This window comes from Gopherus flavomarginatus, chromosome 7 (assembly GCF_025201925.1).
Source record: "Gopherus flavomarginatus isolate rGopFla2 chromosome 7, rGopFla2.mat.asm, whole genome shotgun sequence".
NCBI classification, from domain to species: Eukaryota; Metazoa; Chordata; order Testudines; family Testudinidae; genus Gopherus; species Gopherus flavomarginatus.
Window position 1 is genome coordinate 14,417,473 of NC_066623.1, and position 25,609 is coordinate 14,443,081.

Below are 25,609 nucleotides of genomic sequence, written 5' to 3' on the forward strand. Positions count from 1 at the left end.
AGAACGTATAAATGCAGAGCTAAGAATGAAATAAATGTTAGGTATTGTTAACATAAGTGCTTTCTAAATTCTGCACTGAATTTACTCCTAGCATAACGATCTCTTGCCAAAGAGCCACACAGACTCCAGGCCAGTTGGCTAACCTCATACATGCAGTAGCAGGAGAAAAACTCATGATTATCTGCTGTGGTAACACAGGCTTCTTTCTAGTCATTTATCTAGAGGAGCAGTTTTACTGGCCAAACAAGTTCAGGGACCTGATAAACATTTGAGCAGGTCGGACAATCCATAGAATATAAGGCAATAATACACTAGCATATGCGCCAATACACTGTAGTAGAACTCTACTACCACTCATACTGCTCTAGCTAAAATCTGAACACCTCATTACGCTCTGATTTCAGACCTAATACTGCAGTCCTTATTCAGGAAAAACTCCTGTGATGCTGCATGCCATATGTTTCATGGAAATATGCTTATGAGTTTGAATATGATGTAACTGGAATATGCCTTATGCAAAAAGTCTCTTGCATAGTATCATAACAAAAGTTATAACCTACTGAATATATCCCTCCTATTTGTATGCATGTATCATTCTTGTAGCTGAAGCTAGAAAGATGAAGTAGAACTCTGAGGTCCTGTTGTAATTATGCAAAGTGTGGGTCATTAGTGGTGGTTTAGAATCTCGATGGCTCCCAATGACTAGGACAATTGGTTGTAAATGGTTTATTTACCTGCAAACCTTCCTGTATAGGTGTGGGCCAGCCCATGGGGAATGGAGACTAGGGGCTTGGCTACACTGGATGTTTGCAGCACTGGTGGTGGGTTTACAGCGCTGCAACTTACTCACTGTCCACAATTGCAAGGCACATACAACGCTGCACCTCCCTGGCTGCAGCGCTGGCTGTACTCCTGCTCTGCCTGAGGTATAATGATTGCAGCGCTGGTAATGCAGCGCTGCTCCCCCAGTGTGGCCACCAAAAGCGCTATAATTGGCCTCCAGAGGTATTCGGAGGTATCCCAGAATGCCTGTTCAGCCACTCTCAATAGCACTGCAAATGCTGCAAGTGTGGCCACACTGCAGCGCTTTCCCTACACAGCTGTACGAAGACAGCTGTAACTCCCAGCGCTGTACAGCTGCAAGTGTAGCCATACCCTAGGGGTCTTACAGTGACATGTGACCATGTCATCTGATAATGAAATCCATCTTAAATCTGGTACTTTTCCATTTAGAAGGCAGGGGTGGGGACAAGTACAGGCAAAAGATTCCCACCTTGTGCCAAAGCTATAGAAAAGGGTGGAGCAGGACAAAAGAGGCTGCCAGTCATGAGAAAACCCCTGCTTACCACCTGAGATGTCTGCTGGAACTAACAAGGACTGTACTGGGGAAAGGATTGGGCCCAGACTAGGAAGGAGTCTAGTCTGTGAAAGAACCTTACTGGAACATCTCTGGGTGAGATTTTACCTGTAATCAGTTTCTTAATGTATTAGGCTTAGACTTGTGTGTTTTTGCTTTATTTTGCTTGGTGACTTACTTTGTTCTGTCTGTTATTACTTGAAACCACTTAAATCCTACTTTTTATACTTAATAATATCACTTTTATTAATAAACCCAGAGTAAGTGATTAATACCTGGGGGAGCAAACAGCTGTGCATCTCTATCAGTGATATAGAGGGCAAACAATTTATGAATTTACCCTGTATACACTTTATAGAGAGTAAAACAGATTTATTTGGGGTTTGGATCCCATTGGGAGCTGAGTGTCTGGGTGCTGGAGACAAGTAACTTGCTGAGCTGTTTTTAAAGTCTGCACCTTTGGGGGCATGGGCCAGAACCTGGGTCTGTATTGCAGCAGGCTAGTGTGTCTGGCTCAACAAGGCAGGGTTCTGGAGTCCCAAGCTGGCAGGGAAAACGGGCTCAGAGGAAGTCTTGGCACATCAGGTGACAGTCCCAAGGGGATCTCTGTGACCAAACCCATCACAACTCCCATTAACAGTTGTGCCAGAGATTGGCCCCTGCATCTTGAATCAAGACGAGCTCACACTGTACAAGCTGTGTGCCAAGCAGTAAACTCAAGACTTGTGATTATTAAAAAGCCCATTGATTCTTTGCTCAATTGCTTTTACATTGCCCTAACCAAAATGAAACACTAAGTCATTTGATCCTTGCTGTGCTGCTCAGGAGAAGGTAATGGAGAAATGGAATTTCAGAATGGAGTATGAACAGTTAATCAGTTTCTTTTCCTCCTGTCATGAAAGCTTTCATAACTTTACTGTGATACTTGAAAAACACTGGAGTGTTTTGTTGCTGTTTTCATTCCTCCCAGAGATGTACAACCCCCCACACTAATAGATACCATCTTACAGTATAGGCCGTGGCATCTACAATTCAAAATCCTAGCAAAAATATTTTAATGATTTTTGCTCTAAAATAGACTAGTTTGCTGAACAGTGTTTCCATTGTGTATGTTAGTTGTTCTTAAATTCCATTCAGCCTGGGGTCTGCTTAAGGGAAATCCTCCCTTGAACAATCTCCCTTTCCAATCCCAAATCCATAGCTAGCATGAGCAATAGACTTAGTTACATGAAAGAGATATGAGGAGAGTGTTGAGACCAGAGGGAGAAGCAAATACACTTAAAAATGTGGCTGTGGCTACATCCCCCTCCCTGGTTTTTATCTGTGCTGGTTTATTTCCTCTTGGAGGATGTAGGACTTTGCATTGATTAGTACTGAATGCCCCTGAACCCTCACTGGTACAATCTCTCCTGGTTAGTTCTGTGCTGTCCTAGTGTGTGTTTACTACCCTTCCATTTTTGCTTTAGTGGCACATTTGATCATGGTTGAATTTACACCCAGGCAAAACCTGAAAAAGGAAAAACTTATTAACAGATCTCGCTTCTGCACAACAACCCAAAGAGGCACAGGCGTAGAAGTGAGCTCTAGGAATAGAAGGGCATTGTGCATGCACAGCTGACACTTTCTATGATGGCAGAACCATCCCTTGATTCAACCACTCATGCATCACCCTTGTAAAAGAAGCAGCTCTGCAGATAATCTGGAAATGAACTGTGGACCAGTGTTTGAAAACCTCATGTCTATGCCCTTGTCTTTCATTTATGGGTTGTTGTTTTTTTTTAAGATTGCTAAGCATAATCCAAAAGACAAGGTGGGTGAGGGAATATCGTTTACTGGACCACCTTCTCTATTCAATTTCCAGAAACTTTCAACCTCTTTGGCTGTGGGGTTCTACTTTTCTCAGATGTACAAGAGCTCTGACTCAGTAAATGTATCTCCTGTACATCTGAGAAAAGTGGAACCCCTTAATCAAGGGGGTTGAAAGTCTCCTGAAACTGAACAGAGAAGTTGGTCCTACAAAAGATATTACCTGACCCAGCTTGTCTCTCTGATATCCTGGGACCAACATGGCACCAACAATACTGCAACAAAAATAATTAGGCCAGCTTTCTTCTGGGATAATCTCAATACAACTCTTTGGACTGATATTGAGGCCAACATTTTCAGACTTGCATACATAACACTAGACACCTAAATCTCAGTCAGGCATGGAATTAAGTGATCTCCGCACCTCTGATAATCATAACATTTAATTAGGTGCCAAAGTAGGAATTTCAGATGTCTGATATTAGGCACCCAAGTTTCAAACCTGTGGTCATTATGGTTTGTATTGTCACTCCCCACAAGTTAAAAAAAAACAAACCAAAAAACCAAAAAGACACACACAAGACTCTCACCAGCAAGTAAACTGACATACTGTATTTATTGCACAATTTTCCCCTAAAATTGGGAATGGTTATTATAATACAAGTGCACATCTCGGGAAATATATACAAAAAACAAAAGATAACAAATATGTACATTTTACCCAGCATTTTACACATACCACCATCTAAATAATTTAGAGAAAGCAAAAAAATTGTCATAAAACATCTGTCATAACTAACAGGGAAAATGTATGCAAGGTGTAAAATCCTGTTCTTTTTATTATTATTAGTTAGTATTTTGTTTTTAGCAGACCACCGTTTTCCAATTGCAACAAAATAAATTTGCTAGTATATATATGTTTAGTATACTTAATGTTTTTAGCCTCAAAATTAAGACATATTAATAGAGGTTGAGAATACTGAAGAACAAAATCAAATAGATTAGTTTTCTATACACAAAAAAGGGTGATACATTTTAAAAACTCAACACTATAGTGTTGTTAAAGATCCCTTTTTAAAAATTATTCACCAAAAAAGTGCATGTATCACATTTCTCATGTACCATAAAAGATAAGTTACAGGAACACTGCCCATCACACTAAAGTTGAATTTGCATATTTACCACAATGGCGATATGGTTAGGAAAAGTGTCCATACATTTTAGACCTAAAGCTCAGATATTTGTCTCACATGGGGAGCTAGCATCGGTGACCTGATAACCACAGTAGTGGCAGAGCAGCCACTTTGTCTAGGACTGACTGAACAAATGATTGCATTAAAACGGTCTAAGGGAGCTGTGTTAGGCAGAAGAAAGCGGAAAATGATTCAACTTAATGACAATTTTTTCCTCTCTCAAGTAATTCATTTCATGTTGGCAGAGGCCATGTGTTTCTTAGAGTCAACCCCAATTTCAAAATAATGTCCAGAGTTTTCTTAGTGATGAGTAAACAGAAGAGAACATAGTATTTTCTTGTAATAATTAATTAGGGGCTCAATCCTACAAGGTGCTGAGCATGGTGCTGATCCATCAAAGCACTTAAGCACGAACTTAATTTTAAGCATGTGCTAGTACCATTGACTCCAGGTGAGACAACATGTGTTTAATGGGACTAGCACGTGCTTAAAGTTAAGGACGTGCTTTAAGTGCTTTGATGGATCAGAGTCAGAGTGTTCAATACATTGCTGTACTGAGTCTTGTTGCACTACTGCGATCAGGTTATATTAACTGAAAAATATGTACAATGTTCAGAATTGTAATTATTGGCTACATACTGTATTCTAGCAAAAATAGTTTAAAATTCGTATTTTAGAACGCAATCCTACATTACTGATGTGTGTTTGTAGAATCAGGCCCTTAAACATTTGTTGTGTTCATTCCAAAACCCAGATGTAATATAATCATGGGCTTAAAAGAGGACATTTAAACAATAAGCAAAGTGACAAATTACATCTTCAAACTACGTATTAAATATGAAAGTCTTCCCGGCAGCAGTCAGCATTAGATTTTGTATGCAGACAGAGTTTCAGGACACACTGCCCATATTAAAGTTTGGCTTACTTACCAAGTTAGATCCCAATCCTACAAGGATAATGGTGCAGGTGCAACTCCATCCATATGGATCCTTGTAGGAATGGAGTCCTAAGATTAAAAGTTATGATTTTTTTATACTAGTACTACCAAAACACACTGGGTGAAATCTTTGCCCTGTTGAAGTCAGCAGAGTTTTGATATTTATGTCAGCCGGGCTGGGATTTCACCCATTGTTTTCAAGTTTGAATGAGGGGTGGGGGAAATTGTTTTGTTTTTAAAACATCTGCAAACCACAACAGAGAGCACGTTACATGATTGAAAAAAGGCTTATAGAAAGAATGAGCTATTATAGAATGGTAAATATAGTTTAGTGAACTAGTAAACCAGTACCTTTCACTTTTATTATGGATAGTCTGTGAACTCCGGTATACTGAGGATGATCAATGAAAACAATAACTGTAATTAGCTACATGAATTGGCTGCTAGGACAAGAAAGCAAAGAGAAGCATATAACGCAGTATCCAGTTAAACTGAGGTAGTAGAGCCTTTTGAAACATAATCACCCACCTACTGTACATTTACATTACTTACAGCAGACTGGTTCCACATCAGCTATTTTTACAGCTACTGTGCTGTATACATGATGGCAAAACAATGATGAGTGAATAAAGGAGAAATGCTGAGAATGGAACAAACAGCAATTCCTGCTGGTAGCTGCTCAAGTCAGTAGAAAAGGGATTTCAAGAACTTGCATCATTGGGATATTTTGTCTAAAAATATTTTTGATATTTCTATGCAATGGCATAATCAGGCATCCACGTTTGAAGACCTTTTTTTAAAAAAATATAGCAATTAGTTACCTGAGCAATTAAGGTTATAGTCTATTTTTTCTCCCCCAGTGCTTTGGTACAATTATTTCTAGCTCATTATTTCACTCACTGACTGACTGCTGTAAAAACAATATATTGCCAGAATATTATAGACTGTAAAACTATTAGAGGTAATAGTCATGGCATTTTTGGGATACCACACGGAAATTTCAATCAACATTCTCTTTAGCGTTTGTTGGTTTTGTTTCAAAATTGCATTTCTTCTATTTTTCGTAAGTCATGAAACAAAGGTATCACTATAAAGCAACATTTACACATTATAGCCTTTGAATACCTGTTACAACACCAAGCCAAGAAAGGGAAATAGAGTCACATTTGCCAGTTTGTTTGTTGGCTACTCCCCCCTTGAAAAAAAGAGTACAAATACATTTTTAGCTGAGTGTCATTAGTAAGCTGCTTACAAAAATCATTTTTCCCTTGAGAAATATCCACAATTTGACTATTTAGTGAAAAAGTAGAAGTTGTTACAAATCATTGCAGTTTGAGAGTTAAAGATCTTAACACACTCCTAACAGGTTTAAGCCAGTCTCAAGACAGCTGCTTTCTTCTCCTGTTAAAGTTTACAGTCAGCAAATGCACTGTACATTATTACAAAGCAGTTCTTCCTTGCATTCCCTGTTTTACATTGTACATAATTAGCCTCCTTGCAGAAACTGCGCAAACCATTTGCAGTTCTTCAGCTTTTTCTAAAATCTTGGGTTTTCTTCAGTAACCTCAAACTCTGGCTTTTCAATTACTGTTATAGTTTAAATTCTTTTTTATGAATGGCCAAATAGGAGAGAGGGGGGGAAAAAAAGACCTCTCCAATTGTTTATATAATATGCAGTCAATGACTGAGACCCAGTCAGCTCAGCAAGCTGTTCAGTTCAGTTGCCTCCAGCAAAAAGGAACCAGGACAAGTGTGTTTCATGTCTGTCTCCTTGTCTTCTGTTTCAATTCCAGGGAAAAAAAGTCTTAATCTCTATGCCCTCCAGCATTTTAAAGTAGTATCTGGGCAACATATGGAGAGTGAGTGCTTGCTACAGCTGCCAGTAAAGGGAGGTCGCTGGATTCAATCCTAAAACGAAGAAGAGAAACACTAAATCTAACGCAAAATGTACGTGTGCATTAACTGCTAGATTATCCATGCCAAGCCAAGGTTTTCGCAGTTGGACTATTCAAGGAGAGAAGCTCTATATTTTATTTATAAAGCTTTAAACTGCAAGTCATTCTTAATGTAAAATTAAAACGTGCATTTCTGAAGTCAAGGCAACATCACTATTTGTTATTAAAAACAGGAACAATCAGTTCGTTTTTAAACGGACATCAAAATTAATTCCTGCTCTGCCTGGTGACTCACTGACAGATCTTCTTTGTCATGCAGAAAACTTGGGTTCCATTCCTGCCTGCTCTCTTGGTCACTGAGCTAACCATGCTGGCAAGGGAATACACTGGGGGGAATTCATCCTACCCGCTGCGCACACATGGCCTGAGTAAAGGAGCTTTATGTGGGGAACTCAGCACAAGTTAGGAGCAAAGAAGGGAGTGGAATTCATTCATTCCCCACTCACAGACAAGCCATGGTACTGTGCAGCAGCTCGTCCCTTTGCAGATACTACTTCAGCATGTGGACGGACATACACACACACACCCCCTCTTCAATCAATGGAGTATTTAGAGCTGGTGTGGAGACTGCCTCCCCAGATTCTGTTAAATGGCCTCTCTGCTTGTGCCCCATTCCCACAGAGAGGTGCTATGTGGTGTACATGACACAGAGTGTGTTCTCTGTGCCCTCTGCCACGTGAGGATTGTCCCCCTGGAGGTATCAAGTGCCTTGTGTTATTCAACAGAGACTGGCCACCTAAAAAGTGGTTCTAATGAACTCTTGAGTGGTGAGTCCAGAGCAGGGGAAATGGGAGAGGGATCTTAGAAGATATGGAGACAGCTCCAGAGTGAGAAATTCATGTCAAACTAAGGGTCCTGATCCTGCACAGGGATCCACTAGTGCAGACCCTGTGGCAGTGACAACCCTACTAGTAGGTGTGAAGAGGATTTATGGTGGGGGAAACACAGGTGGAAATTGTATTGAACAATGTTGTGATCATACCCCAATACCACGCCCAACTCCTTGACATGAACTCGCATCTGGCCCTTGAGGTATTCAGACAGCATCTTGCTTTTGAAATACAGCTCTTGCAGACGATCTTCCAGGTGCATAACACACTAGGAGCACATGAAAACAATCATATCAGAAACAAAACACCTTGCAGTCCCTGTACTAGCCAAATTCCAAAGGGGGAACAGCACAGTCCCCATAATTCTATTTTCTATAGTGGGCCATATCAAGGTAAATAATTATTTGAAAGCACCTGACAATACTAGGGGAAGACACACAGCTAGAATGATGCAAACTTTTATTTAGATTTCTGTTCTGAAAAGTATTTTTTACGTAAAGGATGGATCTTACTGTCCTACTCTAGCAGGCCTCTCACTTATTTCAGTGGAAATGTTGGTTGCATATCAAATCAGGACAAAAGACAGCTATCTTCATTACAGAACAAAGTTTAACTAAATATCTCAAATGGGCACAACAGGAAGTTAGATAATGCACAATATGATCAACTGTGGCTATGCGGAAGTATGAAAAATATCAACTTACAGCATCTTCGTTAACACGCTAATTTAAATGATATTCTCAAAACATATTCAGCCCTTTAGATCTCACCCATACTTACAAAATTTGGAGATAAATTATGCTTGTAAAGCTGAAGAGTGGAATGAAGCAGGTTGGAGACAAGGCTAGAGACTAACACCTCTTTTCCTAGTTTATTATCAATCATTCGCCTTTGGCTACTGGCCACTTGTACTGTCCATTTATCCGTGTCTGCGATAATGCAAACAGCCTCTGCAATTGGTTCATCCAAAACAGGATGCTTTAAAAAAAACAAAAAAGACAGAAAAACAATAGTTTAAGTCTGAGAGTAACAAAAGACAACTCAATTTTTCCAAAAATAATTTCTTCCTGAATAGTGACGGCATTTTTACATACACTGCAATCCCTTAAAAATGGATCTATAGAACAGAAAAGCTACCACAGTTTTAAATGGATAAAATCCTACATTTTCCAAAGTAGTTTTCTTTTTATTATCCTTTATTGTATCAAATACCTTCTTCCAAGAATGAATATGTTTCAGGGCCTACAAATTTTCCCCTCGGGCATTCAATAAATATTGATGTGTCCTGTTTGAATGGAGCTGAAGTTAAATGGAAGTAGGTTAAAATCATATTTAAAAAAAAATCACCATGTCTGCTGTTGTTTATTTTTTGTATTTCACTCAGTTTGGACACTTTAAATAGTCTGGTCAGTTTTACTCCTGTTACTAGCCGAGTTTTCCTTAATGTCAGCAACAGTTCTGGGAATAAGGTTTGCTAACTGTTGCTGCAGAACCAGCAGAGGGTGCAAACAACGACGTCCACACTCAAGTCTTCTAGTGCCTTCAAACAGCGCCTTTACAAAATATTTCTCTGCAATGGATTTCTTTTTAAAAAGAAATATTTAGAACTCTGTTGGCCCTTTTCCCATTAGATTTTTGGCTTCACTGCTTGAGAAAACATCCCTTTATCCAGAGCACCACCATATGTGGTGCTATGGTACAGTATGATTTTCTTTGAAAGCCAGTGTGTAAAATCTTGTCTAATATTTTATATATTCTGCCAGTGCCTGATGTTATCAATTCAGTTGAAGTTTGTTAGGGGAAAATTAAAAAAAACTCTCTTTATTTTGTGGGATGTAAGAATGAAGCATTGGTTTCATGCCAGTATTCATTCTGAGATACTGAACTCGTTTCTCAAAGTTCAGCTGGGCTTTATTTATAAATGGGTGAAATCCATCCAGGTGTGCAGGGCAACTCAGTGGCTGATAAGCATCTGATAGGGCTATGTGCAGGGAAGGAGAAGAAAACTATGGAAATGGCCACACATATGGGTAGCCAAATCTGCTGCATATAAAATGGTGCTATTACTGGGGCTCTGTGACAGAAGGGATCTTGCCAGAGGCCCTGTTTACTGCTCACAGAAGAAGTGTTCTTTTATCTTTGCTAGGGACTGATCCTGCTCCCACTGAATTAAGCTATTGGCTTACAGGGAAGCAAGATCATGTCCTTCAACGGCAAATGTAGGAAATGATGCACTTCCACCCCATACACTCCTCCCTCCAACCTGACCAGTTTCCAGCCTCTCCCCTGGTACAGATCCTGATTATGCGGATAGGACTCTTTTGGGGAAGAAACAGTTCCACAGAGTCTCCATTCTATAGGAAAGAGTAGGAAGAGAAAGGGAGATCAGAGTGCAGAGAGTCCTGCTCCCCATGTGGCTCAGAGTGGGGTGTTTGCCTCTCTTTTCCTCACAAAGCCAGCACAGTTGGGTCATTACTTTCTGTGAAAAAGAAGTAACAGAACTGGGAGATCCCAGTATTTCTGAGGACTAAATGTTAATTTCACCACTGAAAGTTCTGCTCTGCAGACATTCAGGACACCAGCAGTTTGTTGGGGAGACATGAATGGGGAAGGCTGTATGGCAGTTCTGACTCCATACCTCATAATCACTATCTATCAATGGGATTGCAGCAGCACCTAAAAGAAGAGAGACTTCATGATTTCTCTAAGATTCAACATGGACGTCTCTTTTCTCCTAGGGCATGATCCTTCTTCACTGGCTTCAACAGAACCTTAAAGTGCAAATCTGGAGCAGATAAATATAACCATGTTACTTGGAAGCACTAACTGATAGATGAGAGCACTGAGAACAAACTAGTGAAATGGGACTATGGAAACTAGAATGGAGCTGTGACAATAAATATTTCCAGTTCCAGCAGGTTTGCCAGTTCAGAAATATTTGCCTCTCTTTATTGTGAAAGATACATTTCATTGGATATAGTTTAATTACCTGCACCGCATGCGACAAATCCGACACCAAACAGTGTCTCAGTTTTTCATCATTTCCTACTCCTTGCAAAACAAAGTCAGGTACGTAAGATGAACAGTAGCCACCTAGCAAGGACCTTCCAAAATTGGCAATACTGGGCTGGATAGAGTTCACTTCAACTAATTTTGACCTGCAAGAAAGGTATATCATGGACATGTACTAGAACTAGCACTGATTTCTACTCATTTCAGCTTGAGGAAGTGTGACATTTTAGTTCCAATCATCTCTCCTCTAAATGTGATCAGCTGTTCAATTACATTTTAAAAAGCAACTTTAGTTCAAAGACAGTTTAAAGTATTCAGCCCTGTGCATAAAATATGGTAGAGGAACAAGATATGAGCCAGGGTTGCAATGCATAATTAATACTGTTAATATCCAGATCACCACTCTCTTTAAATTCATTTTACAACCACCAAGCCCAAGAGAATCTTTCCAACCATTCATGCAAAAATAGGCTACAGTACCTCAAGTCATGTGTGTGGGGGAATGAGGAGAAGAGATTATAGTTGCCATGGTGTCTGTTATTGTTGGAAATACTTACCCAGGAAAAGGGATCTCATCTTCTTCTGTCCAATCTTCGTGCTCTCCTACGTAGTAGTTACTGTTTTGTCTGGTTAGATCATGACCTGTATCTTCACTTTCACTGTCACCAAGAGCACTATCTGAGCTCTCATTTCTTGGAATGTCCCAATCAGATCCTGGGGCAACTTTTTTCTCTGAATTCTCTTTATCCCCATGGGGGACACAAATAGAGATTTTGTCTCTTTGGTCCTGCTCAGCAAAACAGTTTTTGCATGTCTCCTGGCGAACAGATTCCATAAATTTACAAAATTCACTGGGTAGTTTGCTGTTCGTTGTACCTAATTTTTTAGAAAGTTCTAAACTACTGCCATGATCTAGAACCTCTATAGCTGCTTGCACTGGAATATCGTCAATAGTCCTGGTTTCAATCGAACCATCATCCGTAAAATACTCATCAAACAGACTCATGCTCTCTGCATTGTAAGGATTCGGATTCCAATTCTGATGCTCGCTGGCAACTCGAGGGAACGGTTCAGCTGTCCCACAGTCTCTATTTTGGTCCTCAACAGTTTGTTTTGCTTCACAGTTCTGAGCAGCACTCGCTTCTTCCTCTATTGCTGCTTGGTTGTGATGCCTAGCAATTTGTTCCACGACTGCTTGACTTCTGAGGTCAATATCTGAATCAGGAGACATGGAATCTCCAATCAGGAAAGTCACCTTTGTCTGAGCCTCAGCAGTACTACAAGGAAATGCATCAGACAAGAGCTTATCTGGAGGCTTCTTTTCCACTGCTATACCTGTTGATCTTGTTACTCTGCTGGCCTGGTTACCAGACTCCAGTGACTCCTCAGTCTTCCACGTTCTTGCTGTTGGCTCTAATCCCAAATCTGCCATTGCACATTTGTCCACCGACGCTGACCCTGTGCAGATTACTGTCTCCAGTTTGGTGTCCAGACAAGATATCAATTTATCCTTGCACTGCTTAATGTCAGCAGCATTTTCCTGGCAGTCAGCAGCAGAAGTTGTCCTGCTCTCATCTGAAGAAGTCTCCTGCTCCACCTTAGAGGCATTTGGGGCATATTCTCTCTCTTGATGTGAAACACCTTCTGTATTTTGCCCAAGAGGAAGCGGACACTTGCAATATTTACAGCTACAGTTAGGAGTTCTCATTTCTTCAGACTCACTAGATAGCAAATTGCTTCTGTTCCTGTGGATTGTTATGAGCACATACTCAGATTCCTCTACTTCTCCTTTCTCCAGCGTAGTAGTAATAACTGTTCCCGGCATTACTATGGCTTCATCTTCCCCATTTTCTAGAAGATGCGTCTCTTGTAGCTCAGAGCATCTTATGAAGTAAGTGAGGAAATAAAGCAATCTCTGGACTAGATCTTGTCTTTTACCAACCACCACTGTTTTTGCTAATCTCACAGGTGATCCAATAGCCCCATACAAGTCTCCTACAACAGAAAACAAAGCAAGAATAAATATTTTGCAGCTTTAAACTACTCATGCTGTTACTATACAGATGCTAGTTTTCTAAGCCAGATCAACAATAGATGAGATTTGTGGATAGAACTAGACCAGTGAACCTCCCTAGTGCAGACACAGCTGATATTGGCAAAAAAGTGCTTTTGCTGGTACAATTGTGTCCACACTACTGCTTTAGCTGGTATAGAAATGTTGCCCAACAAAAACAAAACAAAACCACACACTCCTAATCAATATTTTTACACTAGCAAACAAGTTTTTAGTGTCAGTGTTGCCTCAATCAGCTTGGGCGTCTCTGTATTTAGGCTTGACAGGATTGACTTTAAATTGTTAGTCATTGATAGACATGGATTTCGCATGGCAGAAATTGATGAAAAAATCACGAAGAGTTGGCAAGTGCAGCCTCCCCCACACCTAGCACCCACACGGATCTAGTGTCACTGGCCCTGCTGTCATGGCCCTGCACTTTCACATTCTGGAGCCCAGCGGCCACTCCTAAGCAGGAGCCGTTCAGCCATAGGGTGGCCTCTCCCGTGGCCAGGAGCTCCTCCTCAGGGCCCTGGTCAAGGATCTCTGCTCCCCTGGACTAGGACTGCCTTCCTCGCACCTTGTGCCAGGTGCCTTGTGCCCCTCTGCTACACAAGGAGTCCCCTGCAGCCCAGACATCAGTTCTGGGAACCCTCTGCCACCCCACTGTCAGCACTGCCCTAATCTGAACCCCAATATTACCCCCCTTAATTTCTCACAATTATGAAAATTAAAATGGTTAAAAACATGCTTAAAACGAAAATTGATATTAGTTGCCAAAATTACAAAAAATGACAAAGAATTACAAATTCTGCGAGGTGTATCTCTGTTGAATACAGAGAATTGTAATAGTGCTGTTTGACTCATATAGAAGCTGACGCACTGATCAGAGGAACATATGAGCTGCCCTATTGAGTTCAGAGGGAAGGACGTGTGTTTTCTTTTCAAGGGGTAATTATTTTTAGAGGGACCCTTCCATGGGCAACAGCCTTAACAGCAACCGTGAAACTATACACCAGAAAGGGCTTACTACGTCTGTCTCACCATTACAGTCCATAGGCAAGGGAACCTTTCACCTCTGTCACCAGTTCAAGTCTGGCCCAGATTTACAGCCACTGAAATTTAACCTTTGCTATCACTTCAGTGGTCTGTGGATGATGATTAGATGAGTCTCTCACTTCAGTTCCTACTGAGCAGGTGTTTACAACACAAAAGCCAACGGGCAAGCTCAGTAGAGAAGCCAAAAATTCAGTGATCACAGAAACTGAGCGAAACTTTTACTTCTACAGGAGACTCCTCCAGATCAAGGTTTGGGGTCACTGGCAGGGCAGTAGCAGGAAACTTGTGCTGCCACAGCCTGTGCTGTACCTGTTCTGTGGATACAGAGGACTTTGCTCTCCAGGGCTCTCTATCAAGCACCTTTAATGAGCACTAAATTCACTCAAGCGTGTTTACAGTGCAGCTCTGCTCACGGTTGTCACCTGTTATGAAAGTGAGGATCAAGGAGAGTAAGTGGCCAGGGATGGTTTATTTCCTCTTTATGGTCATTCTGGAGGCAAAAGGGGCCCCAGACTGATCCTCTCTTTTTCTCTCTCTTTTCACAGGTAGCGGCCCCACCCCCTGCTCTCTCTTTTCCCAAGGCAGTGGGTGGAGATAGATGCAGAAGCTGGGTCAGCAGCACCTGCCGGAGGGGATGAGATTGCTCCTGATAGTACCGTAAAGAGCCACATCCCCCGGAGGCCAGAGGAAACCCCACTCCCACCTACAGGAGAGTGAGCTGAGGGAAAAATAAACCTGTGCCATGAATCAGTGCACAAGGTGACTGTGAGAAACACTGCACAGCTGCAGCTCTACCCCGCAGCCTTCTCGTCCCTCCCACCCAGCTCTCTGCAATATTTTGAATGGGGGAGGAGTTCTACTGGGCTATCAGAGCTGCTCTGGTTGTTTTGTTTGTGCAAGCGAGTGGGGGCTTGGCTGTTTTAGAGGTGCTAGGAGGTGGAGAAGACTCACAGGGAACCAGAGGGCATTGCAAAGGCACAGCACCTCCCGAATAATGGCTCTGGCTTCCAGCAGATTCCTCTCGCAGGCCACCCCTGCCTTTACCATAGTGGGAGAAATTCTATGAGGGGAACCCAAGTCTTCCTTTCCCCTGACCAACCCACTTCCATGGGACCTTCTGCTGGAGCGGGGCAATATGACTGAATTGTAGGAGTCTTAAATCTTCCTCTCTGTTGCCAGCCATGAGATGGTGACATGAATAACCACACACAGGGTCTGATCTATTGAAGGCTTTCCATTGGTTTTAATGGGCTTTGGAACGGGTCCTTAGCCAGAGCATTACCTATGGGTATTTTGCATTAATCATTCACTGCACCTTACCATTCATGGTCCCTTTAATTGACAACACAACTGTTTCTTATTAAAATTAAGCTTTTTATTAAGTTTTTAAGTAAGTAATTTTCCTGTTTCCTGCCAAACCCTCCCTTCCCCCCCGCCCCAACTTGATATGTCAAGGACAGCATCCTAGCAGCTAGAAAATGCAGTTTCCCTAAAGAGATCCACAGGGGGACCAAAATCCCCCATCACCATCAAGGCACCATCAAGACCTTCCCTGCATAACTTAAAAGGGACTTTGTATTTTTCTGCTGCAGCTTTATTAATGGCAGTGCTTAAAGTAATTACATAGTAAATGCAGTGTCTCTCTGTAAGCTTGATGTACAGAGCTGCATCTTGGTCTGAGGGCTCAGGTTTTTACTTGTAAATGATCAATGGGATTGGCCAGCAGAAGTCACTATATTCATACAAATTTATGTGGTGCTCTAACAGATAATTTGGTGAGGTTTAAGACATACCTAGTTGTGCCCACAGTGGGTTGTATGGATGAGTCTTGGCCAGCATGTCCACACTCTGGGAGGAATGCTTTTCCAGGAAGATTTTTATAGGTGGCTGTCCATTTGGCATGACTGTTGGGACCCAGGCCAGGTGGTTAGTCAGAATTGCAGTCAGAAGGGCTGGTAAAAATCTGAAAATGAAACATTCAGTGTCACTTTTTCCCAATCAGGCATTCATAGCATTAAAGCAACAGCAATTCTACAATCTACCAAATGCAAGAATGCTAGCTTCCTAATAAGAACACAGAGACTGTAAAGATGACTCGGCCTGCTTGGATTTCTTTATGCATCAGGCTGGAAAAGAAAATGTACTGCCCCAAGGTGAGAGGCATTTCTTGGAAGGGATATACAATTAAAACTGTAAAATATTCCATATTATGGGCATCTTAATTCCTCACTTTAGCAATATTTTGAGACTTCTATTCACCAAATGATTCCATGCATAGCAAGCTGTTTATTGTAGCCATATATTGTGCTAAAAATCTCTTGTGAAACCAAAAAATCTGGTGAATATATTTCCTAATAGTACACAGAGTACTATATTGCCAATAGAACTAATTGTAAGTCCAGTTATTATTAGAAAACACTAAACATATTATAGAATTTGCATTTAAAAGTAAAGGGTGGGTTTTAATTACTTTGACATTCCACTTTAGTAAATCTTTCACTGTCCAGTAGTTCTTAAGTATAAAAAAATCTTCTCAAAACACGAGTTATTGGGCTTTATTACAGGAATAAACTGGATGAAATTCTACGGCCTGTGTTATACAGGAAGTCAGATGAGAATATCATCTAAAGAAATAATCCTTTTTGGTCTTAAAATCTGTGACTCTATGAAAAAGAACATCTCAGGAAAGACGGATCCTTTATAGTTACTATTAAACCCTGAAAACAGAGAGTCTCTGTGCTTTGTGCATAACAGTTATGCAATTTCAAACTGATACAGTCAGTTGCTTTCAAAAAATGCTCCAAGTTCTGCGGCATCAACACATAGCTCTATGACTATCTCTCACAGGCAAAACAGTTTTCAATTGCCAAGTTAAAAAGTTGGGTGAAAAAGCTTCTTGAAAAATAGAACTACTAGATTTAATGTAATGATATAACATGGTTATTGATATTGAACGGAAATCAAATTCACATTCAAAAATAAATTGAATAACAATCACTGGGAAGACTTCAGATAATCCTTTTGAAACATGAGATCAAACAATTCTTCATCTGAAATAGGACTTTTACTAGAGCAGATTTGAATTTATCATTGTATGCTACTTTCACTCTATCAAGGCATGACAGAATAACCTACAAAGCAACATACTTCATAGGATAGCCAAATTTTAAATTTGCATTTATGCATAAACACTACTTTAAAGTATTTTAAAAGTCATCAAGGTGTCACCTTGTCGTGTCTAAGTATGGGAAGACAAAATTACGTGCTTCCCTCCTTCCAAGCATGTTCTTTGTTTTTGTCCATTTGTATTTCAACCAAATTGCGTTTTCCATAGGCCTTTGTTTTGCAGAGATATTAAAGGTAAACTGTGAGTCATTCAGGACAGAGAGAGACCTTGTATCTTTGCAAGTGTTTGAAGTGCTTTGTATGCTTATGGCACTCCAAATAAACAACACCGATGCATCTACAGCTAATCCAACCAGATGGGAAATTTGAAGTGTTAGTGGGTTATAGACTCTATCTCTATCCCATATTCCTGGTGGTTGAGTAAGGTTAAACTGAGTTCAATGGAGCAGAACCCCTTGATCTATTAAAGCATTATGAAAAGGTAAACTACTTTTGTTTGAATTATTTTCTGTAGGCAGTATTCTGCACAGATTCCCACTGCTGAACTGAACTGAAAGTAATTTCTTATGTTGAGAACTGTACACTGAGTGGATATTTAACATTTAAAAAGTCCCATTTGTTGGGGAGAGAGAAAGTATATGTGGGGAAAGACAAATATGATGGATCCGGGGAGGTTCTGACCTGCAAAACGTCACAGTTTTCCTGCAGTAACCTGTTAGGCAGTCAACTGTTGGCAAATCTTAAAGGAGAAGCAGCACCTCATAGGGCTTCTGAGTTTTAGTGGCATTTTTGTTTGGACATTATTTTTCCACACATTCTTCCCCCCAGCAATGCTAACCAAAGGAGCTGCAGAAGGCTAGTGATCTGGAGAAAGGGTTAAGAACTCCACTTCTTCTACAGATATTTGCAGAGAGGTGACCAAGGACCTGGCACCCCAAGATTCCTCTTCAGACCAACAGGTGGTGATGGTTGGCCTGACGACAATTTCAGATACCTCTGCCAGAAAAAAAACCCACTCCAAAACACCCCCAAATCCCTCTGGGCCTGAATAGAACAAAGTCTATTTAAATACAGTTCTGAAGATCTTAAAAACTTAAAGGCTTTAGTCCTCTCCCTCTTGATTGCTGGCTGGAGAGACTAAGGTGGAATAAATGAATGGAAATTTGGAACTAAACTAGAAACCTACAGGTGTTGGGTTTGATTCTCCTTCCACACCAACGTGTATTAGAAGCATTTCTATCAAAAATATAAAACCGGTGTGACAGAGTGAAGAATCAGGCCCACAGACTTCGATGCTGCTAATACCCTCACTGGAGCATTTAAAAGGACAACACCATCCTGCCCCGTTTAAAACAAAAATCAAACAAAACCACACTAGAAAATATTTCTTAGTGTGTACAGTTCAGAATGACTGTGGGCTGAAGAGTTTAATCTTGGCCAAATGCTTCCATCCCTGTTGGAACTTATTTTGGAAAAAACATTTTAAATTCCCTCTACAAATCATCAGGGTTTTCATGTTCCACTGAAGTCTGCAGGCACTCATACTGCTGCAAGAGATCCCTTACTTACAGGAGGTGGACCATAATGCACGGTAATTGTGACCATTCTGTCAGGGGGATAAGGATTGCAAAAATCATCACTCAGAGGCAAAAGAAAAAGGCTCTGAGGAACAGCAGAGTCACATCTTCCTTTGAGGGTGCCCAAGCAACACTGACCAGCTGCTGGATCTTCTCCTGTCCACTTCTTTGAGTTAAGAGCTGCTTTGCAGTTCTATTCTCACTCAGACTTCACATATTTGTGCTTGGTTTAGGATTTCAGTGAAGCCAAACACTTTTTAATCTCCCATATTTATGCCTTGGAGGAAAAGGATGAAGAGAAGACAAAAGAGTGAATCTATAAGATTCCACAGTTGAGTTACCCAAGTACTTTTTTTAATTCTGAATTCTTAGCAGCTGCTTAACGCTTTACTCCTTCGGGTCCCGTGACGGGTTCTAATGTAGCACAAGTCCTCATTCATTCTTCATGAGGCCCTGGCTTTTTGTGGAAGCCAGGTTAACAACAATTTGTGATCAGATTCTGCCACCCATGTGGCTCTTACTGAATTTCTGGCTCTCCTATTCACTGGTTTTGAAAGGTAGATTAATGCATTCATGGGGATGTTTTCCCTCCTCCCCTCCTACACACATGGGCCCATCCCTGATCCCTATAGCCATCTTCTGAAGGCTTATTCTTGAGTTGGGATTTGATGAGATTCTGGGAAAGGAGTCTTTAAGAAGAGACTTTATGTTTCTTCCTCTTGTCTTGCAGACTAGAATGTTTGTGGACTTTCAGGTACATTGACAATGTAGAAGCAAAACCCTGCAACTGCAAGTCTCAGAGCCCAGCTCAACTGACTCGGGCTCGAGGGACTCCTGATACTGGGCTAAAAATAGCAGTGTAGACATTCAGGCTCGGGTTGGAGCCCTAGCAGCTACACTGCTATTTTTAGCCCCATAGCAAAAACCTTGCAAGTCGTCTTTTGCAGCTTAGACCTACCTTTAGCTCCCACTAGCTATTTCATCAGCCTTCGTTTATGTTAAACACTGACAGCACGAAAAACAAAACAACTAAACTAAATAACTTACTGATTTTTGGAGGCATTTTCCATTAAGAAAGTGAACTCCTTCATGAAGCGATGGCACAGCTGGTTCTTTTCTGGGATCCCCGACATCATGGTAAGCCAGACAGGTTCGCCAATACGTGGCATGGTATAAAGATTGCAAATAGTTGTTCTAAAAGAAATTTAAGAAGGAGAGGTCATATGGCTAAAGAATTTATGACAACATTTAGTTCCAGTGGCTATTTTTGTCAAACGTAAAATCTGTGTTATCAACTGTTAGCTAAACTGCACAGAAACAAAGAACGTTTCACTAAATACACCAAATTCACCTTTCCACCTTCGCAAGTTAAAACGCTAGAAACTCCTTCTCAAACTGAACTGATCTCAAACACAATAATGCTCATTGTCAAGATTCAACAGGTTCCCTATTTAGAATGCAAAGGAAATGAAGGATTCCAGACAAATAGCTGGCACAGCATTCCTTTTTTGGTTTGTTTTAATAAATGTCCTGCTTTTTATATATGACATTCAAGCCACATAAATCCTTCCCAAGTCTGACTTATTTGGTGAATATGGCAGTTTTTGTGTGTGCATAATTTATGAAGTATTTTGATTTGCTGCTTCATTTAGAATCAACAAATATCTCCACCAAATCCATGAGTATATGGATTTGCAGAGAGACACACCAGTTAATTTCTTTACATGTAAATTTACTGCAGGTAATTACTGGACTGAAGGTTTACTGCACCTGTCCATGCCTTTTTAGTCTTACAGAGGACAGTAAATATATGATTAGAACTTTGGCTGTTTGCTAAAGCATCAGATTAAAATCTCTCAGATTACTGCCCAGCTTTCATCCCTCATCCTAACTAGGGAGTTTTGTTTTAAGTACAGCACCATTAAATCAGCAACATTCCAATGCTGTCAGCAACTTCAAAGAAGTCAAAGGAAATGCCTGACCACTTCAACTGGATTTTCCCCAAGTAAACAACTACTTTTTTTTCTTTTTTTTTTTTTTTAAGAAGAATAGAGTAACAAGTATCTTTCATCTAACAAGATGTGCGTGTCTCAGTTCCTGGCAAATCATGCCTGCTCAAATCTCTTGTGTTCTCCAAAAGCTCAGTGTATTGGCCCCAAACTTATTCTCTGCTCAGAGCGGACACTTCTAGACCAGCAAACCGACGGGTATGCATGCCAGGAAGATGAATGCACTCAAGAAGCAGCTGCCAAAAAAGCTGAACAAATGAAGATTTAGTTAAAGTTCTCTCGGAAGTGGAGAAGCTCTGGAGGAGAGCAGCTGTGATACAAGCCCATGGAAAATATTCTAGTATGACAGCAGAAATTGCTCCCAGGCAATTGGGCTCCGCGAAAAAGAAAGAAAAACAACAACAAAACAAAAAAAAAACCCACAATGCCAGGAACCTCAGAGCAGATGGAAAATCTCTGCCCAGACTGAACACAAAGGGCCTGTCAAAACTTCCAACATATTGTACAGTGTTCGGCAAAGCAGTCTGAGAAAAAGGGGAGGGGGGAGGGCTTTTTCTCTCTTTTTATAAGTGATTTGCTCTACTGATTTTCATTTTTAAAAACAAATTCCAGCCAGTGTTAGTAACACTCAGAACTGTCCCTCTCTTCCTTGTCAAAATCCCTACAGTAAGAGCTCGAGTCTCAGTTACTCCGTTCCTGCACTTGTGGCAGGAGAGCAGTGGGATGGGAGGCAGAGGGGAAAAGAAATGTGGCTTTAAAGCCACCTTTGTGCTCACCGTATTCTCGGGTGGCCTACGTGGCCCTCAAAGTTAAGTTAGTGCCCTGAAGCTGCTCTAACTTACACTCTGCTCCTCATGGCTCCGTGTGGGCTCTGGGAAGCAAAGAACAGTGGCTGGAAAGTGTGCTATGGCCATGGCTGTGTGCATGGCCTGGGGTGGTAGGGAGTGGAGTGTGTTTGTGCTGAGACATCAGAGCTTGAAGGTCTCAGACACAGTGCTGCTGCTTCAGTTCACTGGGGAGTTGATGCCTCCAGGGTAAATCACCACACTTATGAGTTATGGCTAGAAACAGAATTATCAAGAGAAAGCCTCCCACCAGCCCTGATTCACAGCCCCTTCTCTTCAGTGGTCTTTACATCTGGCTAGTCGAGTGGGAGAGATCCTGAGTATCAGAATGCATATGTGTGACAATGTGGGACTGTTCTTAATGTTTCCTCTGAATACTGTGTGGGTGCCTCAGTTTCTGGCCGACACTGTCTCCTGGCAACTAATGGCCCGGGTCCTTCCCCCCCTGCAAGGGGATGCTAAAAGTGTGGGAGAACAAAGAGGTCAGGTGACCTCCTGGCCCGGGAAAGGAACTCAGCAGAGAAGGAGGGGCTGGAATGGGTTTCAGTTTGGAGCTGGCTGGGGATGGGAAGTGAGTGCAGATGGGGTTGTCTGCCTCGCTGGGCCCCAGAATGGACACGGCTGAGGGGTCCCGTTCTCTGTATCTACAAGCTCTGTTTTAGACCATGTTCCTGTCATCTAATAAATCTCTGTTTTACGGCTGGCTAAGAGTCATGTCTGACTGTGAAGTGGGGGGTGCGTGCAGGACCCTCTGGCTTCCCCTGGGCGGACTCACTCTGGGAAGCGCACGGAGGGTCATATGCTGAATGCTCCAAGGTCAGACCCACAAGGTGAAGCCGTGTGAGCTTCTTGCCCTGAAGACAGTCTGCTCCAAGAGAGAGGAGGCTCCTCAAAGTCCTGACTGGCTTTGTGGGGAGCAGTTCCAGAGCATCGCCCAGGGACTGTGTGACAATATGACAGAGCTTAAAACTGGTGTCAGACTCTACATTGTGAGACACAGCTGACCTTAAAAAGCTAGAGGTAAATCGAAGAGCTCAACATGTAATAACCCCTCTGTGCTTCCATTAGTACAGACTAACACCAAATCAAGCCCTATGCAGCTGTTCAGCTGTTTTCAAAGGAAAAATAAACTATTTCTACACTAAAACCAAGATATTAAAATATTTGTTTTTGTTGAAAGGAGAGCTTGAGTCTTGTGACTTGTTATTTACTATTCTGGTAACCGAGGCTGCATCTGCAACTGATAGTGTTTCCTCAGAGACAGATCAGATTCCACTGGCCACCTGCCAGCAGGCATGTGACTGCAGTAAAGGGAACCTTCAATACCAGACATGTAAGTAATGGCACAGAAACCAAGGGCAAGGATTAACTGCTTTGCAGCTCTGCAGACGGGGGGGAAATCCCTCCTTTAACTTCTCAGAAATATTTTTCCAAACAAAACTAACAAATATTCCTGTATTCATCGATCATCAGCCGTGATCTGCAGCAAACACCGCATTTAACAGACTAGCCCCCTCCCCTTCGCTATTCAGACCCGAACTTCCCCAATTCCGTACGCAGAGCAGCACCTTAAAGTGACAAGTCAGGGAAAGTTCACTTCGTAAGAGACTCGTTTCTTGTGAAGGTTCCAGTACGTTAAAAATGGTTTACACATAGAAACGTGTAGGGAAGTCTGAACTTGAGTCTAGAACTCGCAGACACTCATGGTGTGGTGGGCAAGCAGGCATGTCCCTAGCAGCACAGGAAACGCTAAAGAAAATATCATCTCTCATAATAGATTTCTCAGCTTTGAAAACATACACAAACACACACACAAAGCCTTCAGAGAGTGGTGCTGCATGTGTCTGTGGGTACAAAGAGCACCTAGCACACTCTGGCTGCTACCAGAAGACAAATAACCATAATGCTTATTAAGAATCCAGCAGCAGTGTTGACTACTGGTTAGAGCACAAGACTATGAATCTTTTCCCTACCCTACAGTCACTGACACACCCTGGGCAAATTCTTTCACTCTTGTAGCAATATAGGTGCCCCACTGGGAGAGGCACTGCACAAAGTCAGATAAAAAAGATGGTCCATTCCCCCAAAGGACTTCTCTCCATGCCTCAGATCCTCAGTCTGTGATATGGGCAGTAATAATACTTCAGAGAGGTTTACTTCATTGCTGTATGTAAAGCTCTGAGGTTTCTGAAGGCAAAAGTGTTATTAAAATACTATTTTATGATAAGAAAATCTTAAGAGATGCTCAAAGTATTTTTCTTTTATGTTAAAATAATTTTGCTGGCTTGCAAAATTCACCAACACTTACATTTTCCCTCCCCTACTCCGTTTTATTTTCCTCTATAAAATGAGCATTTTCTTTAGACATGAAAATATTACACTCAGAATGCAGGATTTTGGATTAGGAGCATGTGTGTTCTTTTTTGTCACCATACCTTCTACTGCTCTAGGAGAGCCCATGCAATATGCAAGACTCATGCACCTTGCTGAGTTATGCATAATGTAAGGCGCCACACTGCACCATCAATTTTTAAGCAGAACTGAAGTCAGTAATGTAATCTGCTTAAATATCACTGGTATGAAATAGGCCTAAGTCTGGTGCAAGCATGTTAGAAGAGGTGTTTCCCTTGTTATGTTTTTAATGTTTCCTCATCTATCTGTATATTTACCACACCCAAAGATGCCACATGGATATTATTCAAATGCATAATCAGCACTATTAATGCACGCTGTTGGCTTGGCCCTTAGGGTTTTGAGAGCATTTGAACGTGTATGCAAGCAAAGTAGCTTATTTTACAAAACACGTTTCTGCGTATCTGAGATCTGAAGACAGCCTTCAGCCTCTGAGTCCAGTGTTACCAGCTAAACCCATTAGCAGATTAAACAAATTTAAAAATATTTTAAAAGCGAACAACAATGCAAGGTAGATCTAGAGTTTGATGCTGAACTTGCAACACATTTATTAATATCAACAATTTGAAACAGGAAAAAAATTTTAAGTCTGGGCCATTCATGGAAACAGCTTCCCCTCAGAGTATGAGAGAAGAGGAGCAAACCAGGACACAATTTCTTCTTTACTTAGGATTATAAGGTATCTGGGGCAGGGACTGTCTTTTTGTTCTGTGTTCATACAGCACCAAGCAAAATAGGTAGAAGCCCTAGTTGTAGACAGGACTCCAGGTGCTATGGTAGAACAAATCATAAGTAAGAACACGTGCAGGCAGGTAAATGTAGAAAATCTAGAGGGCCAGATCCTCTCCTGCGTTAGAGCACTTGACACTGCCATACTAGCACAAAGCTGACCTAAAACCATCTTTTCCAGCCACAAGAGGATCTTCCCTGCATAGGTGAGTCTTTGGATGGTAGCCACTCTTGCACTCCTACCATCCCCAGCAGCCAGTGCAGAAGTGTGTGGCCAGGGAAAGTTATACATCCTAGTGATTCATGGGCTGCTTTCAGAGCCACACGGGCCCAGAGGCAGTTTGGTGCCCAATAGATTTAAAGTATAGCTTGGTCTGCATCTTTAACATACAACATATAAAAAGCTGATCATTACTTTAAAAAAAAACAAAAAACCCAGAACCAGACTAACTTCATGGTAAATCTCTGTATCTCGGAAAGTTGCAAGGCAGGGCCTCTGTTCAAAACGTCTCTTGGGAATCCCATTTGCGTGGCCAAGGCTTACCAAGGATGTTGCAGGTGATTGACTAGATGTCCCGTGGGAAAAGAGGAAATACAGGCTGCGAGATGCAGCATTATGCTACTTACTGCAGAATTAAGCTCATGCAGAAAGGCTGGAGGGCGGGGGGAAGTGGGGAAGGAGAATTCAGAAAAAACAAGGCAGGTCCCA

The 25,609-nt window shown here is 41.5% G+C and overlaps 1 protein-coding gene across 5 annotated transcripts in view; it reads right to left on the reverse strand.

The window, feature by feature from the left end:
• Nucleotides 1-3,760: 3,760 nt before the first annotated feature.
• Nucleotides 3,761-25,609, reverse strand: part of FNIP1 (folliculin interacting protein 1) — a 93,879-nt gene continuing 72,030 nt past the window's right edge. For 3 of the 5 annotated variants that reach the window (XM_050962542.1, XM_050962540.1, XM_050962541.1), the window contains 7 exons: nt 19,953-20,099; nt 15,996-16,165; nt 11,648-13,085; nt 11,068-11,236; nt 8,859-9,056; nt 8,231-8,346; nt 3,761-7,201 (listed from right to left, as the gene is read on the reverse strand). In XM_050962542.1, coding sequence (XP_050818499.1) covers nt 7,123-7,201; nt 8,231-8,346; nt 8,859-9,056; nt 11,068-11,236; nt 11,648-13,085; nt 15,996-16,165; nt 19,953-20,099 — 2,317 coding nt within the window. In that variant the 3' untranslated portion in view covers nt 3,761-7,122. Of the gene's footprint in view, nt 7,202-8,230; nt 8,347-8,858; nt 9,057-9,290; nt 9,378-11,067; nt 11,237-11,647; nt 13,086-15,995; nt 16,166-19,952; nt 20,100-25,609 lie in introns of those variants that run through there. The other 2 variants (XM_050962543.1, XM_050962544.1) reach the window with 2 other exon arrangements.